The sequence below is a fragment of the Drosophila novamexicana genome, unplaced genomic scaffold, assembly GCF_003285875.2.
Source record: "Drosophila novamexicana strain 15010-1031.04,08,12 unplaced genomic scaffold, DnovRS2.1 tig00000108-arrow-pilon, whole genome shotgun sequence".
Classification (NCBI taxonomy): Eukaryota; Metazoa; Arthropoda; class Insecta; order Diptera; family Drosophilidae; genus Drosophila; species Drosophila novamexicana.
The window spans coordinates 2,863,250-2,888,168 of record NW_020824772.1 but is presented as its reverse complement, the minus strand read 5'-3'; the positions used below and the strand labels follow the sequence as shown (position 1 = coordinate 2,888,168).

General features: G+C 39.8%; 3 protein-coding genes across 5 annotated transcripts in view; 1 reads left to right on the top strand and 2 right to left on the bottom strand.

Moving 5' to 3' along the window:
- The window catches only part of LOC115771832, a 34,541-nt gene extending 19,561 nt beyond the window's left edge, over positions 1 to 14,980 (bottom strand). For all 3 annotated transcript variants that reach the window (XM_030717712.1, XM_030717713.1, XM_030717714.1), the window contains exon 1: positions 14,262 to 14,980. The gene's annotated coding sequence lies outside the window, so the exon portion shown is untranslated. The remainder of the gene's footprint in view (positions 1 to 14,261) is intronic.
- A 1,153-nt stretch (positions 14,981 to 16,133) lies between these two features.
- LOC115771821 lies at positions 16,134 to 19,109 on the top strand. Its single transcript, XM_030717700.1, has 3 exons — positions 16,134 to 16,649; positions 17,294 to 17,609; positions 17,665 to 19,109. Exons 1-3 carry the CDS (start codon positions 16,150 to 16,152, stop codon positions 18,916 to 18,918), a joined length of 2,070 nt encoding a protein of 689 aa, XP_030573560.1. The 5' UTR covers positions 16,134 to 16,149; the 3' UTR covers positions 18,919 to 19,109.
- Positions 19,110 to 20,064: 955 nt separating this feature from the next.
- On the bottom strand, positions 20,065 to 21,469 carry LOC115771867. Its single transcript, XM_030717746.1, has 3 exons — positions 21,379 to 21,469; positions 20,902 to 21,300; positions 20,065 to 20,841 (listed from the first exon to the last, which is right to left on the bottom strand). Exons 1-3 carry the CDS (start codon positions 21,410 to 21,412, stop codon positions 20,198 to 20,200), a joined length of 1,077 nt encoding a protein of 358 aa, XP_030573606.1. The 5' UTR covers positions 21,413 to 21,469; the 3' UTR covers positions 20,065 to 20,197.
- Between the last annotated feature and the right edge of the window lie 3,450 nt (positions 21,470 to 24,919).

The window sequence follows — 24,919 nt, the reverse complement described above, 5'->3', positions numbered from 1 at the left end:
AGCAATAACAACCGCAGTTCACGCAACAATAACAATAATGGGCATAAATTACAGCGCGGCCTCCATTTAAATGTAAATGTGACCAGGCCCTCATTCATCCATCCGGCCATCCATGATGTCAGCGCTACATTGTCAAAGGCTTAACTTGGTGGGCAAATTATCTGCAGCATGCCAAGGGAACAACTGGGCCAGGAGCGGCCAGCGGCAGCGGAGATGCAATGACTCTCATATGCTATATTGTATTTAATATAATTTATTGTCGCGCATATTTTGATGGCAATTTATGTGGCCCACGCACGTGTTGCATTTGGATGAAACGAAAGCTGCAGCTTTCGGTGGTGAGACGGCGGGCACGCGACTTGAAAGTGTTGCAAATTGAAATTGTGTCAGTGGTGGCGGCATCGGCAATACGCCATATGCATAGGCATGGGCATGGGCATGGGCATGGTCATGTCCGACACTTGATACACATTTCACACACAGCGCACAAAAGTCAACAGAGGCCAAAAGTGGTCGACGCACAGTGAAACCATTTAAAAAATGATAAATAAAATTGCAACCGAATACGTTTTGGTTCTTGCTCGAGAATGCGAAGAAATAAATATCACTATTTAGATCTAGAGAAAGGAAAAGCCCTGACTTTTTGATATGCGCACTCATTTGAATGTTATCTATGTGTCCTGTAAAATATTAACTTAAAATGTTACTTAAGCGCAAATTGTCCATAGTTGGGGCTAAGATTAAGAAAAATAATAGCGACCGCCAGCTACGCAGCTAATAAAGTAAGTATGAATGTGTGATACGGCTGATCGGAGTTCAGTACAGGGTATCTTCTATACATGAACTGTCTAAAGTACATCTGTTTCATACTGTTCCGAGCAGTTGTCATACATTTTAGAGCCACTGTTGGGCTGTTTGTTTGTAGGGCTTCACATCCGACAAAGAATGCCGCTCGTATATTTCAAAACAAATGACAGCCGCGGGAGTCATGGAAATGCCACACATTTGGCCACCAGTGCACCAACGGCATCTCACCAATTGGTCACTTGATACACATTGGACAAACCGGTCGCCTTGTAAATGAATTATATATATTTTTTGCTATTTGTCATGGCCCGTGGGGCGCGCTTAGTTAAACTGGGAATGTTTGTGGACGGCTTTGGCTAATTAATGCGAGTGTACAGCAAATTAAAATGCAATTTAAGCAGCGGCCGTCTTCTTGACTCGTTTTCAACTTTGTTGCATTCATGTGCAGTTGGTTAGGCCCCATTTGAGCCTACACACGGGCCAAAGCCAACGCCAAAGTAAACCCAAAGCCAAAGCCAAATCCAGAGCTCTCTTAACGAAGTTTTTTCTTGCCTTTCAGCAAATGTGGGTTAAATGCTTTTTGCGGCGTGCAGCGTCGCAATTTGAAGTCGACTCCGTGGGTTTGAATGTGTGTGTGTGTGTATTTTTTTTGTGGCTCTGCTGTTGCTGGTTTTTCTTTGTGCGTCAAATGCAAATTTTCAATTTGGCTAACAGACGCGAAAAGCTTTTCATTTAATTTGATTAAAACATTCAGTAAACTGAGCAAAAACTTTCATTTTTTGCAGCTCATAAAAAATAGAAATGAAAATAAGTCAATTAGTCCACAATTAAGTTCGAACATTTTGCGGTAAATGTAAATATAATTGTGTGTGGTTTTGTAACACTTCATTGTGTGAGTGTGTGGGTGGGTGTTGATGGACGTAAGCTTACAACATTATTACACAGCTGGGAATTAAATTTTAAAGACTGCCCTTGGCTTTAAGCTAAGCTGCATTATGCACTGCTGTGAATTGGGTGTGTATGAAGGTGTGTGTGGGTGGCAGGTGTTTTATACTGAGTCATTAACAAATTGGTATTTTCTGTACTATTTTCTAGAAGGCCAAACTAAATAGAAATAGCTGGGTTAAGCTAATAAACGTGCTTCGGGATGAATCCGCTTTTTACGTCCATTTTTTAAACTGCCCTGCAATTTTCTTCAACACATAAAAAAATTCGTATAATAATAATTAATTATAATACTTATTATTCATATCTTTGTATCGGAATCAATTTAATTTAACATAAACTTGAATCAATTAAATTGAATTGCAATGTTTGTCATTAGCAATACGTTGCTCGACACGACTACTGTTCGTTTGATAGCCAGCTGGGCCTGCCTACAGCCAATGAACTCAATACAAGTGCACCTTATCAATAACAAGCCGTTATCAGTTCGCGCTAGTCGCTGGTGTGTGCCTTGCTCTAGCTATGACGCTTAGTATATTATTATTGTTATTACGCATACGCCCCATTGGTTGTGTCACAATTTCAATTCATTGAGAATTCTTAGCGAGTATTTAAGCCTAATCAGGTTCACGTTTCAATGCCAGTGGGCCATAAGTCTGTTCCAAGCTGTTTGCTAGTGGGCGGCAAACAACAGTTAGTTATTTGGCCAAACGGTACAGGTTTGTGGCCAGGCGTCTGATCGGATGTGCAGTTAGTAAATAAACTTGTTTTGTGTTAAATATAACAAATAATTACAATCAAATTTCCGGCTTGACTGCAACTATGTCAATTCCATAAGATTTGCATGCGCTACAAAGTCCGACCTACATATATATGCATTTATATATATATATATCTATATCTATGTGTGTGTGTGTGTCTTGATTGACAGTCGGCACTAGGCTCTCGAGTCTCGACACTCGTCAGCCGGCACTTTGGTTAGTCAATTATTTATGCTGACACTTAGTGCGCTTGAGACTGCAAGATAATTGGCAAAATGTACACACACACATGCACGCATATAGGCATACACTTACAAGCATATGGAGGGAGAGAATCACACACATGGAGCGCGAACACGTGGCGTATGCGTAACGTAAATGCCAATTGGCGAGCCATGTTAATGCGTTGGCAAACAACATTAGCACAACCAACGTACACACACACACACACGCAAACACACCACATAATAAAGTGTAGCTTGTTTTACCAGACAGACATGACCATAGACACCATAAAATCCATTTTATGCACTCTGTCAAATTTAATGGCTTCGATTGGCGCTGCAAATTTGCAAATTTGGCCGTCAAACCAAAATAGGTGGTCGCTGCATTTAATTGCCGTACACCGTGGTCAGCAAATGGGAGTTGGGTCGAGGCACCAAGTGCAGGCAAAAATCAGAAAACCTGTCAATTAACTCGAATGCGGTAAAGCTGACGGCAATTACATTCAGTGCCAAGTTTGCAGAGAACGGAAGCAAATACCCGAACTGGAGAGCAACGTCGAAAAATAAAGAGAATGAAAAATGAATAAAAGCTAAAATGGAAATATCATAATTGAAGTGACCAACGAGCAGAGAATTGAGTGGATGAACCGGAAGCGAATGAAGGCAGTTGATGAACTCAGGTAAAAGTGCCTGGTAAAAAGTGAATGCATGAACGAGTAGTATATTAAGCACTTTATCACAATTCAATTATGATTCACCTTTGCAGCCGCTTATTCAGTAGAAGACCCCGCCTCGTTCACATCTCTTGGAGACAAGAGTCCACATTAAGGGCCATCTACTATGCAGCTCATCGGGTATTGTGGGACCTCGACTTTGGCCAAGTGCTATTGGCACAAGCAATTAGCCAAAGTGTCGTCTCATATGCTTAGCACCACCAACACCAACACGAACGCCACCAGCAACAACAATAGCAACGCCAACAACAACTGATTACGATTTATCCGGCAGCTGTGCACATGCCAAAGCTCATAAAGCCCCGGCAAACAGTTGAGTGGCGCCGTCGGTCAGGCCGGAATAAGGCGTGGCACGTCATGAAAGCCACGCACAGACACACGCACGCACACAAAGCAGTTCATTCATGCAACTTTTGGTTTGTTTGCTGTCCTCATTGTTGTTGTTGGTGTTGTTGTTTACGCTTCATTTGGCTTTTTTACTAGGTTCCATTTGGTTTGTCGCTGACGGCGTCGTCGTCGTCGTTGTGGCTGCCTTATTGGACCGCTTTGGGCGCACGCTTTGGCGCTAATTAACAGTTGCGTTGAAATCTTATATATTATAACAACATTTATAGCCATAATTGTTAGTTGTAGCTATACCCTGCATAAAACTGTAAAGGTTAGCTTGGCTAGGCTGAAATGATTGATTCGATACACACATACACAATATACATATTTTTTAGTGTGTGACATCTTTTTTGTAATCGATCTATTAATTTTCCCATCGTTTCCCTTTCCATATCTCAGTCTTTCTTTCTTATCTCATTCTTATTATTGCTACCTCTCTTTACCCCTTCTTTCTGCTCCCTCGCACTCTGTCCTATGTTATGATGATGGAATGCATTTGATTGTCATTCTTCCTTGTGCGTCATCCTTAAACGATTAACGAGAAAATGCTTTGAAATATTCAGCCATAATATTGAAATACAAAACCACAGAGCGAATGTAATAAGGTCCGATCGATTGTCAAGTCTATTTTGCTTTATCTATTCAAATAGAATCCAATGAGGCATAAAGAATTGTATTTATCTAAATATATCGTCGTTTTAGGGCATATATAAATACCCAGCCATATAAGTGCAAAGACACATATAGCTAGCATAAATAAGTGCCGGCAAATAAGCAAAAGTCAACAAATTGGTTGTGTTTATTTTTAAATTTGCATAGCGCTAAATGTGGCTCATGTTTGCGCGATTTCTGTGTTTCCGCTAATTAAAGTGAGGGGATGTTGGCTGAAATGCCTCTTTTAAAAGCATTCAACTTTTCGAGCTTTGAGCGCGCTTCTAGTACCAGTGAGAGTGCCAGAAAGCTGGCTAACGGCAATAAATATTTCATTCGGTTTTAGTGTACAGGAAGAAAGGACAGGTCTTGTGCCTGGAGGCTTACTGCACTTCATTGCAGTAATAAAACAAAGCAATTAAAATGGCTGCCAGAAGCTGCAAGTGGACCACAATAAAGTGCCCAGACGTATGTGGGTCACAGGCAACTAAAAGTTGCTGCCAGTTGCCTGCCGGCCTGCCTCCGCTCCCGGAAAAGCCATTACAATGCCAATCGACAAAATGCTGACAGGCGTGCCCAAATGGCAGGCCCGAATCTCGACAGAGCGGATGGCAAGATTTTCGCAACACTCGAAAACTTTTACAGGCGGAAACAGCAGAGCAGAACAGCGCACACACTTGACAGCCAGGACATGGAACAAGAGAAGTCCTTGCTAATTCTATGGCAATTCAAGTTTTTAATATACGTTTGCCCAGCAGCAAGTGATGCATTTCGGATTTCATGACTCAGCCAAAGTTGGCAACTCTCTGCTTATAGTCAACAGTTGATGCTGCTTTCGTTGTTGTGGTTATGCAACAACATTCATTAATCATCATGCGCCCACGCCCAAAGACGACCCCAAAATGCAGCCATAGCAATTGGGAGCAAACCCAATGAAACTAGCAAGAAGCAACAAGGCAACCCTAGCCAGTGGCATTCCAATCAGCTGGCTGGGTCAAACTGTTTGGCTCCCACACACACACACATTAAATACTTTCCATTGCGTAAATTGTGGGGGCGCTGGCATCGATGATAAATGTTTGCCGGTTGCGATTGCAACTGGAGGGAAATTGATGGTTGTTGTTTGTGGGCTGCATGTGGCATCGGTTGCATTTGCAACAAATATGTGAAAAGTTCCACAAACAGGTGCAGCTCAAATGGAGGAAGTTAAATGATGCTCGTTTGGGATAAAATTGCTTTAGAAAGACAGGCTTATCCATTTCACGTAGTACAAGTGGAAATAAATGGATAGACCCGGGAGAAAATACAAAGCTTTTACTTACTTCTTAAATAGCCCGTGCCTAAACCTAATAAAGAAAGATATATTCTTCCTACACAATTTAATGAATAAAATAATCAAAGGTTTGTGCAACACGACATGTGTCTGTTAGTCTTAATAAATCCATCGAACTAAGGGTTTGTAGGAGGTTATCTACGCACTATCCCCATATAGAATATAGTTTAAGGCAGTTGATTTCATCATGCATTAGTCATTAGTTATTATGCAGCTTGGGTAATGTGTGTTTGATATTAAATGACGATGAAATAATCTCACATAGGCATCAAGCTAGGTACCTATCGGCCAACCTCGAATATATCACTATTACCTAAGTACACTTAAGGTATTTCATTTCAATATTCCATGCCACTTTTCTTTTGAATATATTATTGCTAGCTGGGAATGCTAAGATACCACAACTAAAAGCTTCTAGAGCAGCTTTAATTAGTTAGTTAAAATCTCCACCTCCTCCATACTAAGTATAAACATAGCATATGCATTCGGTTCCACTCAGTTGGACTGCATTATTATCAATGTGCTCCATAATGACTAAAGCTTAACAACCTGTTTCAAAGGCAGCTGCCTTTCAAGTGGAAAATAAAATGTATAAAATAAATCCATTACAATATTTTCGCTTTCACCGTGCTCTGCTCACTGGCTGCTGTCTGACAACAGCAACAAAAAAAAAATCCCTGACCTTTGTGGTAGGCATCTCTCTACCTTTCTCTGCCCCTCTCTGAGTTAATTACACATGGGCTTCTTTTTTACCAGCTTCCACTCATATTTTTCCCTTTGGCTGCACTGCCTACAAAATTTGGGTCAGCCACTAAGCGCAAGTGAGTGTTATGTAAATTACAGCGCGCAGCTTAAAAGGACCTGCAAGGTCTACACTTTACATTCATCCCCACCTCCCTGTCAGCCTACACTAACTGATACCGCTGTTTGTTGCTGTCGTTTGCATTCATCTTGCCTGGCGGAGATACAACACAAAACTGGAAATGCTGATACCGCGTCCGTTTGAGGGGCCGTTAGCTAAACTGCTGCCATTTCATTTCTCGTGGTGCGTTTTTAATTTAGCTGCAGTTGGCAGCTGCAAAGTGTGCGCGAGTGTGTGTGTGTGTGTATCTGTGTGTGAGTGCGTAAGTGTGTGCGAGTCTGGGGTTGGGCATACTGCAAACAAACGCAGATGCAGCCAGGAGAGGAGCAGAGCTGATGAAATGCTCATAGGCAAGTAAGTCGCTGACGTCGGACGACCGCAGATTATATCATAACCCTAGCGCATAGTCGTCATCACCATCATAATCAGAAACAACAATATCATCATCATCATCGTCATCGTCATCATCATCATCATCATCTTGAGCGCTGCCTGCTTTAATACCCCATGCGTCGGCCATTGACCATGACGAAGAGCAGCGCCAAAGCAGAATGTAAATAAAGCACAGTAACAAGACAAGACGCGACAACAAGTAAGCCAAAACTGCAGTCAAATAATGCATGACTATAAGATACCTCTTGCAAAAAAAACATTTCTTGATTAGTAAGTAATGATTAACAGAAATTAAAAATGTTAATTTGTCTACAGTTCTAACTTCTGTAAACCAAAATTATTAATCGAAATATTCTCAAAAATAATGCATTCCAAATACCTTTCCTAAGTGAAAGTCTAGTCAAGAGATCTCTATAGCAATATCAAGAGTACAAGTATTGAATTGAAAGAATGCTTTATAATAATTACTATTCTTAATTGGCGCGAGGTGCATAAAATTACTTTACTAAGCGTTGCAGATCTACTTATTGACTTAATTCAATTACATTATACAAAAGATACTGGATCGTGTTTTTATTTACATGCATGGGCTATAACTCTATTTCTTGTTAAGTAACATACTTTTCCAATCGGTTTGATTTGCTTAACTCAGATGACGATAATAAAGTGACTAATAAAAACTCTCAGTTTAAGACAAACAAATTTAAACTAGTCGTGAGTTAATTTAAGCGAAAATGCTTTGATTCAAAGTGGGCTTTAGTCGAAAGATATATGAAGAACCATATCTATTAAGAAGTCAAATATTTGAGTTAAATGATTATTATATTGACTAAATGTGTAATGTTATTCATGCCAAATATGTATTAATAATATGTCTTATTCATAAAAGTCAGCTAGTCAACACAATTACAAGAAAAACGAAAAATGTATGTACACCAGGCTCTGTAATTGTGGATAGGGTATAAGAAGACACATTGAAGACGCGTAAAAGTGCTTTATATATAGCAGCAGACCAAGCACTAAACACAAAGTAACAACATCGTCATCGACACCGGCTGCGGCTGCGGCACTTCCCCATCTGGCGCGGAAGGCGGCGGCGTACAAGTCAACAATCTCATAATCAGTTAAATTACATAGCAACACAATGGAGGGGCAGCATTTGAGGGGAGGGAGGGTGGCAAACCGTAAGCTGGACGTCGTTTGGCTTTGGCAAGTAATTTAGCCGACTTAAGTGGGTGTGGCTCGGGTAGGCGGAACAGTGTCTTAGTTGGCCAAATATGAGCTGCAAACGTTGGTAATTTGTGCGCCACGGGTAACAACAAATCGATAAGTTCTCAAAAGCGGCTGCTGCTGCAATTTGCGAGCCAATAAAATAAAGGCGAAAGGGCGTGATAGACGTCATCATCATCGATAACATCATTATGTCCATCAGCTGGCAGCAGCACAAAAGACAGGAAGACAGTTCGCCTGACGGGTCACTCACAATTGCTGACCCATTTCGTTTGGTCGGCCAGCTGACCAAATTGTCGGTTTATTGCATTGAATTAATTATTACGTATGCTCCATAAGCACGTCCGACATGTGGAACAGCCTCTCTGTTTTGGGCGCGTCCCGAACGCTGCTAAAAATAACAAATAACAAACTCGAAAACGTGAAGCGCCGAAAAATAAAAATTAACCTGAAAAAGCGCTGGGGAAAAGCAATGAAAAACGCTGGGGAAAAACATTGAAGAACTCTACAGCGCGAATGGGCCTTTGAACTGTTTGTCATAGTTGTTGCCCGTGGCTGCGGCGGCCACAAAAATAGCCGCACAAATCTCATTGAGAGTCGAAGCTCTGTGCTCCATTTGCCACAACAACAACAACAACAAAGATATTGTACCAAAGTGCACCGAAACATGAATGCACTTCATGATACATAATCATCTCTTTTAACTTCTATTACAAATATTCTCAATTATTCAATAAATTGATTCCCTTTCAATATACTAAGTCGTACTAATAGCTATATTTTCGACAAAGATACATATATTTATTAATTTAAACATTCTTATTCAATCTATTTTAAACTTTTCATTAGCGCACATCAAGCTCAACCGCATTGTTATTATGGCCTTAATAAACGAAAGAGTATCGGAAAACTGGGAGAGCACGTAAATCTCTTGGGATAAGGCTAGGACTGGACACCGACGACATCGCCTTGCTTTCGGCAGCGGCTGCCTGGAACTATTCCAAAACGTTTGTCGAAGAAAATTTAATGCGGTCACTGGCTTTTTGACACGCCGCAAACTATTTTCGAATATGAATATATTCACAGTCGGTATTCATTTCGCTTTGGTCAGCGCTGGAGCTGCGTTGTTTTTGTTATTTTTAGCGCCGTCTGAAGAGAAGTGCGCCATACACCAACTGGGCTCACTTTGCTCACTTGGAGCATCCTTCAATATTTGAAGCAGCTGATGTTATGTAAACCCAATTTTTTTACGAGTTTTCTTTAGCTTATTGCACACGATGATGATGATGACAATGCTGATGATGCTGCAGGGGACGAGGAGGTTCAAGAGGATGATGAAGACCTAAAGTGTAGCCCGGCCAAAACTAATAAAACGTCAAAGCAATTTTGACAACTCGAGAGTTGGAGGCAGAAAAAAAGTTGTGAAAGAAAAAGTTATTTCTGGTCTTTTCGTGTGGATGCAGTCACAAAGAAATGAAATATTTCTGCTCTTTTTTTTAAGTTAAATGTGCATACACACTTGTATATACCTTTTCATTATCGACATACTAATATGCTTAGTAACAATTGAAGGAGTCAGTGCTTGGAGTAATCATTTTCATATCATATTGCTGCTCTGTAAAAATATAATATACATCTAGAGTTCAAAATAAGATTCAAAGAGAAAACTTTGAAAGCAGTTCGGGTACTGTGCTCTATATTTAAATATATTGTGTAAATATAATATTATATAAATTTAAATATATGGGCCAAAACCTAATTATTAGTTAGGATTGGGACATCATTTTGAGTAGCTAGTGAAACAGTTTTACGCTAGTTCAGAAGCAATAATTTTGCTAGTTTTTGATATATTATCTATCTTAAATATATTTGTTCATACTAGGAAATTATCTAGTAAGTTAAGATGTATGTATGTTAATTTGGCTTAAGATCAAGAAAAGATATTATATCTTCGATTATGCGAACTGTTTCTAAAGATACAACCCTTCAAAGAGATCAGTTATGGCAAAACACAGCTGCTGCTTGAGATATATATTTTGCAGATTCAGCATTTTGTTCATCACATATCCAAGCTGATCTAAAAAGCATTTCAGGAACTGAGAGTTCCATATTCTTGTTACCGCTGCATAGTTCATATTATAACAATAATACCCACTTCTTAGGTCACATAAAAATAGAAATAAAAAATGCAGCCACTTGGCTACAGAGCAGCTTGGCTACGCTTTGTGCAATTTTTACAGGCAAAAACTTTGTCTGCCAGTTATTTTCAGCCAACGGGGGCTTAAGCAGAGAGAGAGAGAGAGAGAGAGAGGGGGTCACTTTGCTATTTCTTTGCGTTATTTATGTATGAATATTTCTTCGCCTTGGAGACGCGCTCGGCATAGAGCGTCTGTCTGAGCAGCTTAAAGCTATCAGATATGAAATTGCGCCATTAAAGTCGTGTGAAAATTGCGGCTTAATGTGTTAAATTGCAAGTGGCGGGGGCGTGGTCGGATGAAGTGTCAAGAGTGATAAGCGCTCTGTTTATAGAGTTGTCAAGTGCTCATAAAATGTATGTGTCGTCACAGTTTGCATTGCTACCTGTGCATTTGACACGCCTATTTAGCGCGGTTTTTGGCTTTCGGCTAACATGGGTTAAGTGTGACCCAAGTGCCGCTCATTAGCACACACACACACGCACAAACATATACGTATGTATCTATGTATATATATGGACGGGCACACGCTGCGAGAATTCGAATGAAGTTGTTAGCGCTGAGAGGCCACTCGTTTCAAAAGTGTTTTTCTTCTATTTTTTTCCAGGCAACCAGGAAAAGCCAGCGGGTTGCCTAGAACAGCTCTTGACCCTGGGCCAGTAGACAACAACAAACAAAACAGCAGCAACAACAAGGACAACCCATTTAAGTTTATGACTTGTGCCATTGAATGATTGAATGACTCAGGCCTTGTTTTGTCCTGCTCGCGTGCGTTTGAGGCATTAAAGGACCTGCCGGTACCCAAATCCACAACACATTAATTATATTACAAATATTTATGCTTGGGGCATGTGTATATATCTCACCGATATTATCTAGCTCATTTGCAACTTCCCGTTCATACGAGTACGAGTTTTGTTTTTTAGTGTCAACCGATAATGCCTCTCGTTTGCTCAAAACTTAGAGAAAGCGATTTCCGGGGCTCGAGAACAAATCGAATAATATAAGACTAGAAATCCTAAGCCCATCTATCAAGAATCTTTGACCAGTATAAAACCTCTTCCACATCCCTATGTTAAAGAAGAAAACGCACTTTGGGAGGCTCATTCTTGGATTTTGCTGTATATACAGACTCTATCTTCATTTTCAAGCAGTGACAATTTTATAAGCATGAGATATTGACAAGAAAATGAAGAATGTTACATAGCATGGGTTCAAGAACAAGAAGAAGCACAATTAATTGCGAGGGTACTTTGCAGGGCATATCCCTAGCAGGCACTGGCGTCAAGAATACTTTTGCCCTTTTTTTTTATTCATTTTCGTTTTTGGTTTTGTCAATTCAATTAATTTGCAGCCGTGTCCTTAAGTGGCTGCCTACAAGGGATCTGACGAGTGGTTAAATTTTAATGCTGCGGCACAGGACGCACAGCCCTGGCCTGAGTGGGTAATGAAAATTTAATGACTGAGGTCTCCACAAATTGCCTGCCAGCGTTTCGCAACACTGATGCCGATTCCGGAAACTTGTCGAGGAGCTTTAAATTGTACGCAGCTCGTTAAAGATTTCGACTGAGGGGCAAGTGTTGCCAAAATGCTTGAAGAAAGCGCAGAACAGCATAAAAAAAAATAAAACGAGCGCACAGCAAATTATGAAAAGTTCCTGGCAAGCAGCATAGAAAAGTGGAAAAATGCGCGACCGCAAAACGCAAATGAAAATGCAAAAGGCCGAGAGAAAAACGGGTCTGGGTCTGGGTCTGAGAGTCAGCTGCTCTTGAGCTTCAATGGCCACAAGACAGTCGGAGTCGGAGCTACAGGCAAACATCCCTACACACACAGACACACACACACACACACACACACATACAAGCACGTGTCACTACACTGTCTGGGCCAGGTCTGACTTTATGTAGCTCTGGCTTTTGGTCTGGCAATTACGTCAATTGCGCAAACGTCCAAATGTAACAAACAAAACCGTTAAACCGAATTCCAGTGCAATTTATGACAGAATCATCGCGCCAGGCAGCTAGTCATTGCTGATTTTCCCCATACCCTGTAAACGCCAAGAACTGCTGTGTGCATATGCACACAGGTCTGTGTACCAGCCGACATTTATGTTTTATCCAAACAAAGTCCACTTATTTAATAAATAGTTTGAACGCATTGATATTGTTACCACGAATAGGCCTGTTCATTGTAAAGTTATTGTTAGTTACCCGGAGGATAGATGTAGCAATACTTTTAAGAAGCAAGCGTATAAAAAGAGGCCTAAACTAGTCAATAAACTAAATCGTTTTATGATTTAATAAACACTTTCAGCCTATACTTAAATGGATTAAAATAATTTATACAAACTAGAGTCCACAACGACAACTGTGAGATCTGAATTCAGTCTTATTTTTTGTTTCTGTTGCCAAAGTAAAATTTAAAAGAAGTCTGTTTTTGCCATTAAATGTTTTTTATATTGTACAATTCACAGATCAAAGTAGCGTTTGCCCCTTTGAAAATGTTGTGGAAAAAGTACGAAAAATGCATTTGTAAAGGCAAAAATTGGCCGAAAAGTCGAGAGATCAGCTCTCTTTATACATAGCTTCTAACAAGCATATACTAAGTTACAACACAGTATCTCAAAGTCGGGCATGCTCAAATTAGCGCATGCTTGCTTAACTTTTCTTCGACTGTGTCTGATTCATACCGAGTTCTAGTGAAGCTTTTTCATAGTGTTGATGTTTGTTGTTCTTGTTGTTGTTATTGTTGTTGTTGTTGTTGTTGCTGTTGATGTTGATATCATCCAGAATTGTTGCAGACGTCGCGTCGCTGTCGGCGCTTTGTCTGCGCAGCTCAACCCATGCCATGCGATCCATTCGAGCCTATGCCAAAGCTTTGGGGCGTGGCACAGGGCGCATTGTTGTGCTTGCAATTCATAAAGTTGCCGGCACAGGGCAAAAAAAAAAAAAAACAAAATCATAACAGAAATGAAAATAAAGCCACAAACGGAGAACATTGTGTGCAGTTACATCAACTATTTAAAGTATGCGCCGAGTTCTTGTTGTATATATATTTATATATATATATACACACACACACACACACACACGACTTTGTAGTAGTTTTCGCCCATTTGTTGTTGTTTTTGTTGCTGTCTGGTTCGTTTGGCTTTGAGCAGCGCTGAAGTGCAGCAGCAGCCGGCGCGCCGCTTATAATTTTCTCTATATACTCTGTTTACAAAAGGAAGAAGAGTATGCACTGTTTAGTTTTGGCAACTGCAACATGCATATTTTATGAGATTTAAACATACAATATTCTCGTATGTACTCTCTAGAACCGAAGCGATCCATGTTGCGTCCGTCTACTACATTGGTTTTGTAAAGCTTAGGAATCTCGGAGTTACCAAATGTGAAAGGTAGGGTGTCACCGGTGATCCCCCAATGCTCGAGATCCTACTTTTATATAGCGCGACTCGATATTTCTAGTCACGGAATTGTGGAACCGTGTAATTATCACAATCAATAAGATTTTTGTCGAGCCATTTTTACACAGCGAAGAGAGTATTGCGCAGTCGGTGCATTTGCAAAGTTATTACTAACTTTTTCAACTCTTTTTTTTTATTAGCTGCAACTTTAATTGGCTGCAGACGTGAAAGAGCGTTGGCAAACGTGTTTTTGACTAATTCTACGTACAATTGGCATTCATTTCCTACGCGACTTTAAGCGCGAGGTCGTGTGTGGGCGTTTGATAGACTTACCTTTAGCCAAACATGACACAGAGCGGTGACCTCTCTGCTGCCGTCAGTTATTAATGGCTGATAAGAGACGCGCGCGGGTGGTTGGTGGTGGCTGCAACGACGCTTGCACAGAAGGCATAAAAGTCACCCGCTTTGGGTTTGTGCAAAAACGAAAGAAATTAAACGATAATTTGTTGTGAGCGGCAGACGCGACGCCGACGCTGACGCCGAAGCTGGCGACGGCGGTGCACAGTGTTTGCTCTCTCGCTCTTGCTAGCTTTAGCCCTCGCTCGCCCGCTCGCTCGCTCGCTCACGTTGCGTTTGTGGGCTTGTGTTGTTTGGTTTTGTTTGTTCTTCCTCTGCTTGCTTGCCTCTTACTTTACAACGCGTTGTTGCATGCTGCACATTTCACTTATTTTAATCACAAATGCATTTCTTACAACGATTTGTTTCAATTTGTATTCACTGTTGTGACTGCGGCAAATTGCTTTCGGCTTGGTATTATTCTCCTGTTTGCTTTGCACGCCTATCCTGCGTGGGCAAGGATATAATTTTCTTTTTCTTTGGTGGAAAGTTGCACATTGAGTACGCGTTATGAAAGCAACATTTTTATTTATTTTTATTTTATTTTTGGCAAACTCAAAGCACAGTGGCCCAGCTAAGATGTGCGTTGCTTATTTCCGATGATTTCACTACATATTTGTTAGTTTTAAATATTTTTCACGCACCGCAAATACGCGCAGACACGCTCAAATTTTCTCAAATATCAACTAAGCCAAAAACAATGTGCCCGAGATGGGCTCACCAAAAAATACCAGCTTGTAGATAAATTCGGTTATATTTTAGTATTTTTGGTGTTGTATACATGTTTAGTCACATGAGAATGCTTAGCGACATGTTGCCTCAAATCAACAAATGTGACCAGTGTGCGTAGGTTCAAAATACCAAAACAGTAGTTTTTGGTATTCATTACTATTGCTTCCAGCAGTACTTAATTTTGACGCTACATGGTGTGTGCAGCCAAAACGCCATCTTTGTATAAGTTGAGTAACTACATGTTTTAACGGTATGGTACTTTGCTTTAATTCGAAAGGTTGCGAGTCAGAATAACTAACTATAAACATTTTTTTTCTAAATCTACTTTTTGATGTTTAAAAGCTGAAAAAAAAAATGAAGTTGAATGTTAAAAAAATGTATGTACGAACTGTGTTACGACAAACCGCGCAAACATTTTCATTTGATACTAAAAAGAAGAACGGTATATTTGCTGTAGAAGATAAGAAAATAATGCGTATCAATGCTACAATACCAACCCTAGTCAATCTGTTATCAAAGCAATATGCTTCAGGAAAGAGTAAAACATGTAATTGCAAAAAACCGCATGTCAACCAATTTAGTTATCGACAAACATGCATAGCTCACGAGCCAAAAGCCACACGTGAGTAAACATTTTCTCTGTAACTGTTTATCTGCATATCTGTCGAAGCGAAGCATTTAAAAAACACACCCTTTAATAACACTAACCAATTCTCGTTAACGCACACTATCGAAAGTGTGCCAATGCTCAAGCTGAATGTTTACTAGAATTGGCTGATTTATCGAGCGGAACATGGAAACATTTCAAAAATTTGGCTCAAATTCATACAGGGAGCAACGACTTTAAGATAGGTCTGTTTCTTATGTGCAAAAACGTATGTTAATTTATTATTGGTGCATTTACTAATTAGTAAACAGCACTTTTTGCAGCGTTCAGATGCACACCTATTCCTCTCAATGCTGAGTAGCCCGGTAAAACACTAATTATAACCACGTTTTTGCTGATAATGAAAGTTACGGACGCAATGTTTACGGAGCTGCCTTTGCGGGGACTCCGCAGTCTGATTCTGTGCGTCGTGAATTGAGTTACAAAATGTATTTCGGTTCTGCAATTTCTCATTCGCGTTTCAAATGGCTCGGTATCTGTTTCCTGACAATGCTCCTAATATACTGTCTAACCAATCAAGATATGGGTTTAAATACAAGGAACAAAATATATAAAATGCATGCAAGCAGCACAGGACCTAGTGATAGTGTGAGAGATCATTCCGAAAATAGTACCCACCGGGTAGATGACAGCCCAGGGTCGCCAGAACTCCCACAGCAACTGTACTATGTGAACAGTCCACATTGTAAAATGCCATACATAGATCCCTTCTCACAGGAGTTGTTGGCAATCTATAAGCCCATGGTATTCGAGACATGTACCAATGAGTCGGATCTAGTAACACCTATCTTCGATGTCAATCGCAAGCGCTATGTGCTCCATATTGATGAAGGTGTCGCAGCGAAAATACTTAATTCCAGTGAAATTGAGTATAATTGTTATTACCAGGAAATAACGCGATATGCTGAACACGACAGTTATAACGAGTAAAGAACTTTTCTGTCAATTTCTGGTGTGGTTTTATAAGAGATTATCAGAATTTGTAGCATTTCAAATTAAAGTTATTCGTTAAAATCGTGGATTTGAATTTTTTTCAATTGTCAGCTATGCTATCTGTTTTCTAAAGTTTGATAGTCTTCTTGGAACATGTATGTTTTGCGAACATAATTTTCGTTGTTTTCACAACCACAATGGCTCAACCCATGATGATAAGATTGAATATTGAAAGTATTATCATAAAAATAAGGTATTTTTTATAACGTACTTACTTTATTGATTTAATTAAACGGCTCTTTACACGATTTGCCGTTAAACATATTAAATATCAATCCAAGAACAATTTTATAAAACAAAATGCAAAGAAAATTATTAAATAATATAAGAATGTAAAATATAGAAATTACCTAACGTTTCATATTTTACTTTCATCACGAAAAACATGAATATAATAATTCTTATGTCGATTACAAATTTAGAAATATTAAAAATTTAGAGAAACAATTTGAGTTACATGAATATCAATTGCATTAAGAAACTGAAACTTTGTTATTTAGTAAATACGAGAGATCTTTTAAAACCACATCCAGGCTGTAGATGTTAGCAATATTAACAGCAAATATGTTCTCTTTAGCCTGCCGCCGAGGATATACTTCAGCCAGGGTTACGTGGTACCGTTGCACGTTGAGGGCATGATATTGGGCTGCAGCGAGGCGGCCAATGACTCAAATGTCCTGCAAACGGATGCCTTCGGGTTTATTCAATACAAGCCATTCCCATCCGCAGTGCCGACTCTGAAAACAGCTCCAGCACAGGCTGCGCAGCGAAAGCCCAGTGTCATAATGTTTGGAATCGATAGTATATCGAGAATTAATTTAAGACGCACCATGCCCAAAGTTTACAAATTCTTAACTCGCAGCGGCTGGTATGAGATGCAGGGCTATAATAAGGTGAGCTCATGCTGAATATATGTAAATAAAAGGAAATGACATACACAATACTCAGGTTGCAGATAACACTTTTCCAAACTTAATGGCCATTCTTAGTGGCTTTACGCCCGACACGGTCAAGGAGACAATCTGCGATACGGATGAAAAAGGTTGCTTCGCTCGTATTCCCTTTATCTGGAAGTATTTGAAGGATGCTGGATATTTGACAGCCTATGCGGAGGATACGTGCAACATAAACACATTCAACTACGTAAAGCCGGGCTTTTCGCTGCAGCCGACGGATTACTATTATAGACCACTTCTGCGAGCCTTCGAGAGTGAGATGAAAACTTGGAAATGCGCCAAGTGCACAATTAAATATTGCATCGGCCGACGCATTCAAAGTAGCTATATTTATGACTATGCAAAGGAATTCGCCAGACGCTATGTGGATGAGCGACCCATTTGGGGCCTTTTCTGGTCGAGCAGTTTTAGCCATGACGATTATGCTATGCCCTCGAAAATGGCTGACTTTGTTTTACAGTATTTACTGGACTTTGAGACGGACGGTGTGTTGGATGAGAGCATTGTTATATTCTTCTCTGATCATGGCTCACGGTATGGCAAATTAATGTATTTAAGCAGCGGATTCTTAGAGGAGCGTTTGCCCATGATGTTTATCTATTTGCCGCCCTGGTTTCGGGCGCAATATCCGGAATTTGCGGAAGCCTTAACGGCAAACCGCAATCGTCTGACATCCAATTATGATCTGCATAATACTCTCAAGCACATCGCCGAAATAGCCGGTCTACCCAATTCTGCTCCACTGCCAAAGGCCAACGACTGTCCCAGGTGTCAATCGTTGTTCTACCCTGTAAATGCAACGCGAACCTGTGCGGATGCTGGCATACCGGAGCACTATTGCACCTGCAAGCCGTATAAAAGGCTTTCAGATGAATGGGCAGATCGCATAGCTCCTCGGGTAATCGATCGCATGAACGACTATCTAAGGGGCAAAAATCTAAGCAGCCTCTGCACAAATCTTACCTTAAGCTATATTCATAAAACGGAAATTCAAATCGGTCCAGAACAGAAATTTCATGAATTCCAAAAAATGGATGTGGCAGTCTATCGCACCAAGTTCAAAGTTCAACAGAATAGCGCCGACTTTTTCGCAACTGTAGTCTATAATAATGTTACCAATAATGTGGACGTTGATGTGGAGAAAATAAGTCGCACAAATTCCTATGCGGAAGACTCAACCTGCATAAATGATAAAATTGCCAAATTATATTGCATATGCATAAAAGATTTGAAGCCATCATATTAGTATAATTTAATTTCTATCGTGAGTGTTATGTCTGCAAAAAGAATTCATAAATCAAATCAACCTTAAGCGAAAAACTCATTTCCTTTTTTATCAATTGCGAAAATTAAGCGAAAATATTTTTTGCAACTTTCATTACTGAAAATAAGTTTTGTTGTTAAAGTTGCTTGTAGTTTGTAGGGGGTACAAAAACAACAAATAAACGGAAGTAATTTTTGCTGAAAATATGTATTTTAGTTAAGGTTGCTTGTCTCTTTTATGGTGTACAAATGTCAACAAAAAAAACATGTGTTCGCTACATATACATTGGTCTTGGCTATCAGCTATTAATTAAATTGACACTCCACTTTTAAAATTAAATACAAATAAGAGGCTCTAGTCGCCAGGTTCTACTCCAAAAGAAAGAACAAAGAAAAAGAAAGGCTATCTTCGGCACGCCGAAGATCTAATACCCTTGCAGACCTAATCTTTTCATAATGCTTATAGTGCTTTGCCCGTATCTAAGAAGCACAGGGAAAATAGTTAATGCCGAGTTTGGGCAATTTTCGACCGATCGTTCCTATGGCAGCTATATGAGATAGTGGTCCGATCCAGCTGGTTTTGACATATGTACTGCGTGCAACAGAAAGAGGGACTTCTGCAAAATTTCATTAAAAAAGCTTCAAAACTGAGGGACTAGTTCGCATAGAAACAGACAGACAGACAGACGGTCAGCCGGACATGGCTCTATCGACTTGGCTGTTGATGCTGATCAAAAATATATATAGTTTATGGGGTCGGAGATGTCTCCTTCTATGCGTTACACATTTCACGACAAACTTATAATACCCTCTGCAAGGGTTTAAAAAGTTCCCTTGGCAGGGTTCGAACAACCGCCACACCAATCATTATTTTATAATGAGAAAAAATCAAATTAAAATAGCAGCACAGAAAGCAATACAATCGCAATTGCAATGCTGTTGATAGAATTCGAAGCAAACGCGCATGAATGTGTGTGTGTACAGAAATTCTTGAAATGCGCTAGCTGCCGCAGGCACGTGTTACTTAACCGATCTTAATGAAATGTTCTGCAGTATATCAATTGCATTTAAATTGTGGCTTAAATTTGTGGGCAATACAAGTTGGGTTATTAACTTGATTTATAGCTCTCTATATTAATGCAAAACTCTCTTTGAAATATGATATGTTCACTTTCAATATACTTTTTATTCGGAAATTAGAAGACAGCGTTAATATACTAATCTGAATTTCATATACTGATATCTGACCTGTTGTCCGTATCTTAGCAGACCTTTGCCAAATGGGGTACATTCCTTCTGATAAAATCGATAGGATCGCAGCAAAAGCTGAGACCTGCTTCCCTGTTAGGGATTAGCTGCAGGGAAAAAGGACATGAAACCTGCCGGCAATTCGGTGACAATTTCTCAATGTCGTGAATATTGTTGTAGGTGAGAAAGGCGAGGTGAGTGCCGGCACCGTCGCTAACAATCTTGAATAGCCATTTGGGTATGGGATTACTACGCTTGGCGCCCAGATAAATCGCTTTCAAATCTCCCCTGCTGTCTGGTAGCTGCAGTACGCCTAATGCTCCAGTGCACACCTGCAGCGCTGGATAAAAGCCAATGTTAAGCTGTTTGCGTATCCAGTTCTCGATGGTTTTCCAGTTGCTACGATTGATGCGTCGAAACTGAGCCACCACATTGATGTACTTAAAGGTCTGACGCATATATTGCTCAAAGCCAAAATCAGCTGAGGGGGCCAGATGGCCACGATCAAATACCAGCTCCCGCCGGGAGCTAACAAATGTCTGATGTGATCCCAGCAGTTCCTGGAAGCGAGAATATATGTGCTTGGCCTGGAAAGAGGCGGACCCGGCGCTGCTAATTACGCCATCTGTGGTAAAGGCCTGTTCGGGTCGAGCTATGTCTGCAGGAATGGTAAAGATCTGAGATGCAACTGCATTAGGTGTTCACCATTTCAACCTACTCAGCATGCTTGGATAAACTAGATGTTTGACAAAATGCGCCGTTTGATTTCCAGGATCATAACAACTTCTGTATAGCTCCAGAAACTGTTGATCATTCAGCTTATAGCCCACACGGTACATGGTATGTGGGCAGCTCTCATCGGAAACCACTTCCACAGTTGACTTGGGCGGATTGCTGCAATCGCTTAACGGCAATGGCGGCTTTAAGCGACCATTTTGCTGGCAAGTGGTGTGCACCACATCCCGGTTACTGCAAAACATTTCCAACGTTTGGTGGGTGCGCACCACATCCAAGCGCAACGGATATAGCTGATCATCGCCACGGAATGCAAAGACGCGATTTGTCTGAGAGATCTCCTCAGCCCCAAGGTGACAATCTGCGCCAGCCCGTGCAAAAACTGTAAACATCTTATTGTATTTTATGTAAATTTCAACTAATCAGCTTGAGCTGAACATTAATTAATCTATAGACTCACGCAGTAGTAGGGAAAAACAAAGCGTCTTGTTCATCTTTAGAACTTGATACAACTGATGATCGCTCACGGCTGCTCTCAAGTGCAAGCCGCGAAAAAACAAACCGAACTGTAGATAGAGATTTGAGTACAGAGAGTAGTCGACGAAAGTGTTTGCTTGTGCCAAGAAAAAAAAACATGCGCAGTTCCAAAATTCTGCCCAAATGCTCTCGTCAAGCAATGTCTGTCTCATACGATAACATTTTGTGGTTATTTAATACCCTGTACTCACAGCTAGTGAATAAAGTAGGCATAATGTTTCATGTTTTTGTAAGTCAAAAGCCGAGTCAATCTAGTCCGTTCTTATGAACTCTCAGATTTCGTAAGATATAAGAGTTGGAGACTTACAAATTGATATAAGAAAAAAAAAATAGTTTGTTTTTCAATATCTCGAACTATTTTTCAAATGCTTATCAATATGTATTTTTTTTAAGAAGTAGCGAAATAAAATTGATTTTTAGAATATTTCACTTTTTAAATAACTACTGGGTACTGGGTACCTCCCAGTCGTGCACTCCCGACTAAAGCACACTGTTTTGTTTTTCTTTGTATTAGCATCGCACGGTTCGCTTCTCGCTCGCGTGTTTTGGCATTCATAAATTGTCATTTCAATGTGTCGTCGACACTTCACAGCGCAGGTCATCGCTGATAAGTAGCACAGGTGAGGCTGGTTCTTTGCTGAGGTTGGCTGTCAGCTTGGTATATTCACAGAAAACGCCATGCCCCTTGTAGCTTATCAGTGTTTATTATCAGACCTCGGCAGGTGGAAATGTCGGTTGCGCTGTTTGCTTGGCTACTGCACACAACCTCCCTTATAAGTACTTATGGATATCACAACAAAGGGGTTGCCTTTTTCTACACATTTTTTAGCTCCGAGCTTTATGTGCATTGCATTTTATCATCAGCACTCGAGCCACTTATCTAAAATTGAATCTAAGGTGTAGCAAAAAATAAAAGGCGCTCTTGAAACTATTCGCTGGTCTGGCGTATTAGAGCCGTACGGTCAACCCAGTCAATCAAGTCTCTGGGTTGACTGAATGCGGCCAACTATTCTGGCTACATTTATGTGCCTATGACTTGGCAGCTGTTTGCAGATCAGATTAATTTTTGCCAGATACTAGCACAAATGTTAAAGTTATGTTAGCGGCTATGCTATTTCATGCAGGGAAAATGTTAAGGGAAGAAATGTTAATAATAATATGTTACGAATATTTACGCTTTTCATAATTATTATATCATATTTCAGATGCAAAAAAAAATAGAGTCTGTTGAGTGTACCATAAAATCACCAAGTACACCATTTTTGGGACATTCGCAATAAAATAGCATCGTTTTTCTCAGCTGTTTTAAGCAATTGTACCTATAATATAAGAGTATTTTATTATTTTAATTGCGTTCTGAAGTCCAAAATATTTAACACCGGATGTACTCAGTTATTTTCGCTTTCCGACCAACATTTGCAAGATATCCTAGAAAACTTGTGGCACATCTACAAAACTGGGTCAACATGTGCGAGAGCTCCTTTTGGCAATTTAATGAATTTTTATTGCACACATATTTACCCACAATTATTTCGCTGTATTTTATCGCAAATAAATGTTTTCGGCTTAGTATTGCAGCTTCCGCGTACAAACACACGCACGCACATACACACGCACACACATACTATTATATAACAATCGTTATTTTGGCAAAAACATTCTGTTGCATTCTTTGAAATAAAAATGCAGTTTGCAGTGACCTCTGCCGAAGAAGCGCATGCACATTCCAATAATGAAGATAAAATATATTTTTAAGGATTAAGGATAGAAAAATCCACAACGCATTATCAATTCACATTAAGAAGAACAAGTAAGAAACGTTTAACAAATCTATTTGAGCTTCAAGTAGAGCAGAGTAAGGCAATTTCTCTATAATAACCATTTTCTAGAGCAACTCAACTAACAACGAGAATAGAATTTTACAAAAATGCCATAATTCCTTTATGCTCTGGCAACACAAGATTTTTATCAAATAGAAAACGTTCCAGAAAAAACTCAACTGCACAATACCTAGACAAAAGACCTAGGATTCTCTCCGATTTCAATTGTGATGCAAATGAATGTGTTAACAACAATATGGACAACAAAAAATATTCGTTTAATGCGCTAAAAAGTATGCATGACTTTCTTTCACAGCTCTCGGGACTTAGAGATCTGTCGGAGGCGCAAATGCAATTTTCAGGCAATTTGGAACAATTTGAGGCTCCTTTAATGCATGCCAAATTATGCCATATTAAATCATGCAGTGAATGGGTTATTTGTTCTGTGAGTGTGTGTTGTGGTCAATAAAAATAAAAGAGGTCTAAAAAGCAACAACAAAATCAACAAGCCGACCACAATCCGACACATAAATTAAATTGTGCCGCAGTGCAGGCGGCAGTCTCCAGTGAATGGGTGTGGCCAGTCAAGAGCTGCCAGTCACACACACACACACACACACACACACACACCCACACAATCGCACACTTACGCACGTTTACAGTGCCATTTGAGCTGCGTGTTTACAGCACAATTACAACTGTTAGGTTTTATGCGTGCTCAATAGACGCGAGTGCGTCCAGAAGTCGCAAGTTAATGCTGCAGTTTTATGAGCTAGCAGGGCCACAATCTCCACTGTCCACGCCCCACTCATACACACAAACACACCGCACATAATAATCTCGCAGTGGGCGAATTAGAAGGCAACACCAGCGTGCCCTGCTGAATAATTTATTCAATGTCTGCTTTTAGGCGCAGCAAAGAGCCAGAGCAAAAGCAACAACTGCTATTTTATTGCACACCCACAGACACTCACATTTATACACCTCTGCTTCTTACAATGGCTGCAGAAGCAATTTGAATTGCTGCCACAATTTATGAGCAGCCACCGAATGACCATTACGAGTTAAAGTCTGCACAAAAAATTCTGAGACGTTCACTTGTTGTTGCTTCTAAATGTTGAGTCCGGTTTTACGATTTATGAAAATTGATTTGCTGCAAAATACGTTTGTTTTTGAATGCTTCTTTAATGGGATTAAGGTGCGACTTGCCAAAATATTTGTATTTAATTTATATACTTGACAGAAAATTAAAAATAAATAAAATAAATTTTTGATTTTCTCTAACCAAATAACTGTGAATGTTCATATACCCTGCAAATAATGGACAACAGGATTGAAAAATTTGCTAGTTTACATGAGCTGGTGAAATCCTGTGAATAAAGCTGTTCATTTCATGGATATTATACTTCGAACACTATTTATTTTAAAAACTGTGAAATTGTGATTAAAATAATAAAATAATTTTAGACAAGCAACTAATCTAATGTGAACGAAAGTGTAAATCCTAAATTTAGGGTATATTTTGGCCTTGCACTCTCAACCGATTGTTATTTAAATGGAATAATACCAATATTTTGTGTTATATCGTTTTACTTTAAGCCTTTTGATGGGATTGACAAAGTTGAAATTCCAATTGAAATGAGA

Coding starts and splice junctions, on each gene's coding strand:
- LOC115771821 (XM_030717700.1), top strand. CDS start 16,150: ATGTATTTCGGTTCTGCAATTTCTCATTCGCGTTTCAAATGGCTCGGT. Junction 16,650..17,293: donor GAACACGACAGTTATAACGA/GTAAAGAACTTT, acceptor TGTTCTCTTTAG/CCTGCCGCCGAGGATATACT. Junction 17,610..17,664: donor AGATGCAGGGCTATAATAAG/GTGAGCTCATGC, acceptor CACAATACTCAG/GTTGCAGATAACACTTTTCC.
- LOC115771867 (XM_030717746.1), bottom strand. CDS start 21,412: ATGAACAAGACGCTTTGTTTTTCCCTACTACTGC. Junction 21,301..21,378: donor TTGTTTTTCCCTACTACTGC/GTGAGTCTATAG, acceptor AGATGTTTACAG/TTTTTGCACGGGCTGGCGCA. Junction 20,842..20,901: donor AGTTTATCCAAGCATGCTGA/GTAGGTTGAAAT, acceptor CCATTCCTGCAG/ACATAGCTCGACCCGAACAG.